Source organism: Nestor notabilis, unplaced genomic scaffold (assembly GCF_000696875.1).
Source record: "Nestor notabilis isolate BGI_N333 unplaced genomic scaffold, ASM69687v1 scaffold20400, whole genome shotgun sequence".
NCBI classification, from domain to species: Eukaryota; Metazoa; Chordata; class Aves; order Psittaciformes; family Psittacidae; genus Nestor; species Nestor notabilis.
The window spans coordinates 5,370-12,377 of record NW_009909997.1 but is presented as its reverse complement, the minus strand read 5'-3'; the positions used below and the strand labels follow the sequence as shown (position 1 = coordinate 12,377).

The window sequence follows — 7,008 nt, the reverse complement described above, 5'->3', positions numbered from 1 at the left end:
CACATTGGGAACTTTGTCAGTATAAGCTCCTCCACCCCCCATTGGCCAAAATTTGCCTAGACACTGTCAAAGGCTGAATGTTGCTTTGATACAGAACAGGAAGCTTTTTCCTTCTCAGTGAGGGTTTTTGCTGCAGGACTGAGGACAGGGAGAGGTTCTCTTTTAAGCATTTTGCTCCACAAGACTTACTTTTCTACTGAATAAGTAGCCTGAGCTGGTAAAGTACCCTTCACAGGGACCAGTCCCCATATGTCAAAGCATCAGGAGAAGTGCAGCTTTGCTTTATTCTCAAACCTATTTGTTACTCCTGGACGGAAAGAGTAAAGACAGTCTAAACACAGGGTGTGGAATGGAAATCAGGATTTAAAAAAACCCAAACGAACAGACAAACCTCCTATAATGCAACATGTGCTTAACCCAGAGCAGTGTTTTTCTGCAACACTCCACTCCTGGGAGCAAGGCACCTAGCTGAGTGTCTCACTGTGAGGCTTTGGTAGAAAAGAGCCTTCACTGCCTTGCCTTGCCAACAGAAGCAGGGCCGTGATACCGTCAGTGAAAACTCCATGTTTCTGACATGGTAACAACATGGGTTAAATTTCTGTCATGAACCAGGCGAGCTGTAGTTTTAACACGTTAACATGTTCTACCAGGGGAAAAGCTGAAGTATTTTTAGTATGGCCTGAGTGTTTGTCTCTGCACTGTTCTGGCCTTTTTTGGAATTCTTAACTCTGGAAACAAATACAATACCCTTTGCAATAGTGAAACACCACCTATTTTCTTTTATTGTTTGCCACAAAGACGTCTGCGAGTTGTACTTCTGAAGACATTAAAGGAGAAATATAAACCAGCTACTTTTGACACAGCTTTCCCCCTTCACAACTTAAACATCACTTACCATTTCCCTAAATCCTGCCCATGCCCCCCAGCCTTTCCCACTTACATGTTTACCTCTGACAAAACTTCAGTGGAGAAATCATTTTTCTTCATTATGAGATAGAATCCCAAGTTGTTGCTTGAAGATACTGCCCCTTGCTCTCCTGTTTGAAACTGTGTGTGCACACCAATGGAAGCCACCGCAAACCGCATCACATGCAACTGCCCCTCACATAGGGGGGACAAGCATCTGATGACAGTATGTTTGTTTCTAATCACATTAAAACCCCACAGCTGCATTATGTCCTCCACCATGCTGTGCTAGGGGCAGAGCACAGCAAGTCAGAGTTGGGTGTAAAGAATGAGATGGAGTTCAAGCACGAAAGTAACAAGAATTGATGCAAGGCAAGTCTGAGGACCGAAAGGGGAAATCACATGGAGCAAAGGAGGGATTCCCCCATCTCCTTTTTTCTAAACCATTTCAAATAATAGCCCCTTCCTCCTCCTCTCTGCCTGGCACTAGCATAAGCATGGAACACAGACATAAGACACAGACATCAGGCAGTCCACGCTGCACACAGCTGCAATCAGCATGCCCAGGGACTGGCAATGTCCAGGCCACACACACAAGTTCCCCAGGGAAAGAAGACTCTTGAAAGGATTAATGGTGAGTCTCCTATGGAGACCGTGTTTGATCACTTGCTTCCAGCTGAAGGGAGAGGAGAACAAGCCTTTTGTTTGACACAGTTCTTCTCTTCCTCCTCTTCAGAGATTGGCATTACAGCTGCTTCTGGAGTGGGGGAGGAGATGGGGCAGGGGGGGCTGCACTTGGTGACTTGGGTTCATCTCTCAGGCAGCAGGACGAAGAAGATAGCCTTGAGGAAGTGACCAAAGCTGCAAACAGCGGACACGAGCCAGTGGGAGCGAAGGCTGGGGTCAGTATTCACCACGCATTTTGTGATATCTGCCTATTGAGGAGGGAACAGAGATCATCAGAGAGATGCCTAGAACCACCTTCAGCTACCACTGCTCTCTCCTGGCCCCACAACCCACAGCACCTCACCATCACTGCTGCAGCACCACTGTGCCACACTCAGCAACATAAATGCTTGCTCTGACACTTCCACACACTGTGAGTTATTAAATTGGGCTTAAGAGCTCTGCAAAATACACTTTCCTCATCCTGCATTAACAAGGTGAAATATCTCCCTTTCCTCACCCCTGGGAAAAAAAATGCTACAGCAAGATTGTCAAGCATTTTCCATTTAGAATAGCTAAATAAGAGAAACTTTCATTCCCTTTTCAAAAGAGCTAGGAAGGCTTGGCAGTATCACCATTCTCTTCCCTTTCTGTAAAGCAAGATGCTTCCCAGAGGTTGTCCTGTTTAATATCAGCTGAAGTTGCTTGCACTTTTTCTCTTCCCCTAATGTTTTCTTTGGAATTTGTTCAAGCAAGCCAACCCCCAATTTAAATCTAAAGCAGTGCAAGCTTTGTTTGTAGAAATATGTATGCTGGCAGAGATGCCTCTCAGACACGTGGGCCAGATTTAAAGATTGCTTGGGCAGCTGGCTTCAAGTATTAACAAGAATAGAAGCTGGCCTGCAATGAATAAAAAACAGCAATCCAGCAAATTCATAAAGACAGGATCTCAGCTGGCACTGGGAAAAGAAGGTGAAAAATATCTGGAGAGTAAAGCAAACAGGACAGAGGTAGATAGAAAATTGCATCTTCTAGTGGGGGAAACAAAGTTCTGCCAGTAATATGATTGAGTTTGTGGTTAGACTTCAGCCTAGCACAGGGAGATACATGGACTGCAGCTCTGTAACAGAGGGTGCACTGCTAGCACATCAAGTTGACAGTTTTCAAAAACGTCATTTGGGTGGCAAATGTGAACAAGAATCAGGTCAGAAGGAGGGCAAATAGCTTTTTCTTTACAGGCTTAGCTCAGAGGTCTTCCAAGTTTGCCTTCTGACACAAGTGTCTTATTGACCAAGCAGAAGGAAGCCACACTCTAAATCCTGAGATGTTCCTCCTGTAGAATAGGACACAAAAGCTACTGAGTACAACAATCTTTACCAGTATTTCTGCCTGTGTTCAGAACATGGGTGAGCCTCACCTGACCAACCTTGGTAATAATCAGAAGAAAACAAGGGGACTGAAAGGACAGATCCTCATGCCCAAGTAGTGAGTACAGCTGCACTAATTGACTCCACCACAATCTTCAGACCAAAGGTCTGTTGACAGCAGCCTTGAGGCTAACCTCCCACACAGTTCCTCCCTCACAGGGAAGTCTGAAAGGCTGGCATGCTGAATCACCCCACACTACTGTTCTTCAGGGATCACTTGGACATGCTGAGCCCACAAATACCTGAGAAGTAGAGTCTACAGGAGGAATGAATACAGGCATGAAAGGATGCACAGAAACAGGATGACAGGAGGAAATGGACTGTCGAGGGAAATAAAATGGGTCTGCTTAAATGCTTTCAGTGGTGGCTTAGCAAAGTCACCCTGTTTGCATTTGAAAAAAGTCTGACCTGATTCAGCCTACCCAATTTTAGGGACCTGCATCATGCCATATTTAAAACACAGCTGTGTCAAGCTGTCTCTTCAGTCAAGAGAAGTCATAATGTGCAGGTACCAGCCTGAACATGTATTCAGATGTTACAGCAGCTGAGCAATAATAAATGTAAGCTCTAAAGGGTTTAAGTGCCTAACGTAAATCAGTATGAGGCCCAAATATGCACACTAGGTTCATTATAGCTGCAGAAGGTTAACTTCCAGATGAGAAAGTGTGGACTCCCTATTAAAGGCAATGAACTCACTGTGGCTAATCAAGAGGAGCTGCAGACAGAAGCACTTACAAATTTGTATTGTGCTTGCTTAGATAAAGAAAATTGCTCAGCTGTTTAACAACTGCCTCAACTATTGTTATCCAAATAAAGCATACCTGATAAGGCACTGGACTTGAAAATAAAACAGGACTTTTAGTCTTGTGAGGCACTGATAAACTGTTGCAATGGCAGTTTTATCTTCGCCTGTTAATTGCTCAAACAAGTTCAAGTCCCATGCTCTTCTCTGCAGCTAATATATGTTACAGATGCTGAAAAAAAAAGTAATAAAAACCCTCTTTCTTTTCTACTGAAGCTGCAAACTCTCCCAAGGGAGAGATGGTGCCTTAAAAGGTGAAACATTTCTTATTTCTCCTAAGAGGTTTGTTTTGGGTTGGGCTTTGAGGGGTAGGGCCATTCTCCATCCTATGGAAGTAGTATGGGAACCTGCTGCTAAGTGGTTCAAATGCCTTTCCAAGGTCTCTGTAGTGGCTTTTCTGAGACAGCTTGGAGCACAGTGGCTCCTTTTGGCAAGCTCAACCTGAGCTGATGCATAAGAGCTAGGGGCTGTGTGCACAGGGGAAAGGAGGATTTCATACCAAGACAAAACAACAATGATGAAAGATGAAAGGGTCCCCACTACAGAGCTGTTTTGTCTGGCACATTTGGAAACAAGGCTGTGAAATTTCACACTGCAGTGACTAGATCAGGAGGAAGAACATTCAGGGAAACACAGTACAAGATGGCAAGAGGATGAGCAGCCTTTCCCCAGACTGAAGGAACCACTCATTTCTAGAGGGAAAATACCTCTTTGTTGCAGCTGAAAATTGCTGATAAGGGTACCGGAGACAGGCTGTAATCAGCATAACCCAGCAGCTTTTACAGTTGCTTAGCTTAATAGGGGGCAGTGGCTTCCCTTTCCTAGGGCCAGATCCCAAGAGGAAGCAGCATACATTCAGCAACTCCAATAGAAATGTGCTGGCCATCCAAAGAGGGATCATGGGCAGAAGGACCTAGCAGTGGACAGGACTTACCTACTCACCAGCAAAGAACTGCTTCTGGTCTGAGTATGGGGTTTGTGGCTTGTTTGCTAATGCAACAAACTTTCAAAAGATATCAATTTGGAACTATCAAAACACCCAGTTTTGAATTCTAATAATGTAATACAAAAATTAAAACAAGATGCTAACTTATCAGAGCATGCATGTCTTACCAAAACAAAGAAAAAAAATAGTTGGAAACTAGGAGGAGACACATTCCAATGCAACATTTCAATTTTAACAAAACTGGATTTTTTCCAAAGCAAAAATTGTTTCAGAGAACGCATCTCAACCATCTCTACAGGTATCCAGTTAAAGAAAGCCTCAAATGATACTGAGGCAAGGATTTCAAAGGCAGGAACAGTGCTACTTAATCAGTTGCTTTCACAGGATTTCCTCTTCACCTGCCTCAGCACAATTATTTCTGCAGATGCAAAATAAAATACATCATGACATTCAAATTGGAGGCTACTTTTCAGCCCAATCAAGAAGTTCCCTAACTCAGTTGGCCTCAAGGTCACATGACTTTAGACAGGGCAAGGACGGTTTAAAGTGGCAGTCCCACTCAGTAAATGCAAAGGATCCAAATTCAGAACAATGCTACTTTTCCAGTTGCCCTTTATCACAAAGGTGCCTTTGCTCCTGGAGAAACTAGGTGTCTGAGTTAGCTACAGGCACACTTGGTAGGTCTCAGCACGGAAGAGCAATGTTCAGTTTGGAAAAAGACATCCCCCTCTCTCTGGGTCTGTGTGGGGTGGGTAGCTTGACTGTTTCCTGATGGGCTGGGAATAGTATCACCTCTTGGAAAGAAGGGAATAAGAGTGTGTACCTTGGGAACATGATGTCCCATGATCTCAGTGGAGGCATATGGTAATATTTAGCTCCAGGCAGAATCTGCCAGGCAGTTACAAAGTGCTTTTGGTTATATTGCTTCAGGGAGTGTCTATATCCCTGCGAGAAAGGCACAGAGACCCTGGTATGTCTGTACATTATCCAACTGTTAACCACTAACATAGCCAACCAGTCAGGGGAGGTCACTAGAAAGGTGTCTGGCTATTCCACAGCACCAAAGTAAAGCTCTTACTCTGAACCATCCTCCACAGGAGCATTGTATTTTCCATTGGGTATAGAGAGAACCAAAGAAATCAGATGCTTAAAACTGTATCATATGGAGTCCACACCAATGGAGGACAGCACCATGCTTGACCCACAGTCTCAGAGCAGGCCTGTGACAGAGCCAGGAGCCCTCCCAGTGTGGATGGGTGTTATGAGTGCCCTTCAAAGCATAAGTGCACTACAGTTTGAGCTACTTCAGATGTTATTCCTGGAGCACTCCAAAGGCCAGGGAACGGCACAAACTGCTGGGTTGTAATATGCCTCTGAAATTCCTTATGGTGGTAAGCCACGTTAATATACTAAGCTTTGACCTGGGGAACCATGGAGCAGATGAAAGGGGAATTAAGTTGGCAGGACTCATTTTTTTTCAGTTTCTAGAAAACAGCTGCCCAAGAGAATGACCTGCGTTTACAGTCTCTCACTATGACTGGCTGGCAGCTCCAGAGATGTGCAGGTCAGGAACAGAATAGGCCCTGGTAGATCAGGATTGAATTAGTCTGGCACAGCTACGCAGGCAGCTGAGGACCAGAGTAGATGATGTTGTCGAAGACAGGACCACAAGGCGGTAAGAGCAATACAGTAAGTCCAACACAGGTGTAAGTAAGACAGTGGTGGCTGTGGAAGAGAATCTCATTCACTGTTTTTCTGCACAAAGCTGCAGTGGGGGTACTCTCGCTTTCATTAACTGGGATATTTTCTGGTGTGCATGTGTGGGAGCAAGCTAGATCAGCCAGCATCTCTTACCCAGCCTCCTCTTCTTTTCAGCCACGTCACCAAGGTCTTGCGGACAAACTCTCCCAGGCAGTCTACAATAGTGTGAACCATGGCCGGCTGTGCATGCCGCACACAGTCCACTGCCAGCCCAGCTGCCACGGCATAGAGAGACACCACCTTGCCCCACGTTATGCCTGTGAGAAGAAGAAAGGTCATTCAGATTTACACACACACACATAACTCAGGCTTGAATAATCAATGGAAACAGCTCTCCTTCATTACATGTGCCTACACTGCATGTGTGCATCTGCAAGTTCAGGTGCAGCCACAGTTCTGCATGTTCTTCACCATGTGGGAAAAGAAATACTGGGGTACCAGGACTAGGGAAAACTCTCCACCTGGAGAAGCAGAATTAAATGATCTGACCTGGACATGGT

At 45.0% G+C, this 7,008-nt stretch overlaps 1 protein-coding gene across 1 annotated transcript; it reads right to left on the bottom strand.

The window, feature by feature from the left end:
• Positions 1-1,715: 1,715 nt before the first annotated feature.
• On the bottom strand, positions 1,716-6,765 carry LOC104412989 (bcl-2-related ovarian killer protein-like; the record flags this gene model as incomplete). Its single annotated transcript, XM_010023872.1, has 2 exons — positions 1,716-1,841; positions 6,602-6,765. Coding segments are annotated over 2 exons (290 nt in total), but the record flags the coding sequence as incomplete, so codon positions are not given.
• Positions 6,766-7,008: the final 243 nt, after the last annotated feature.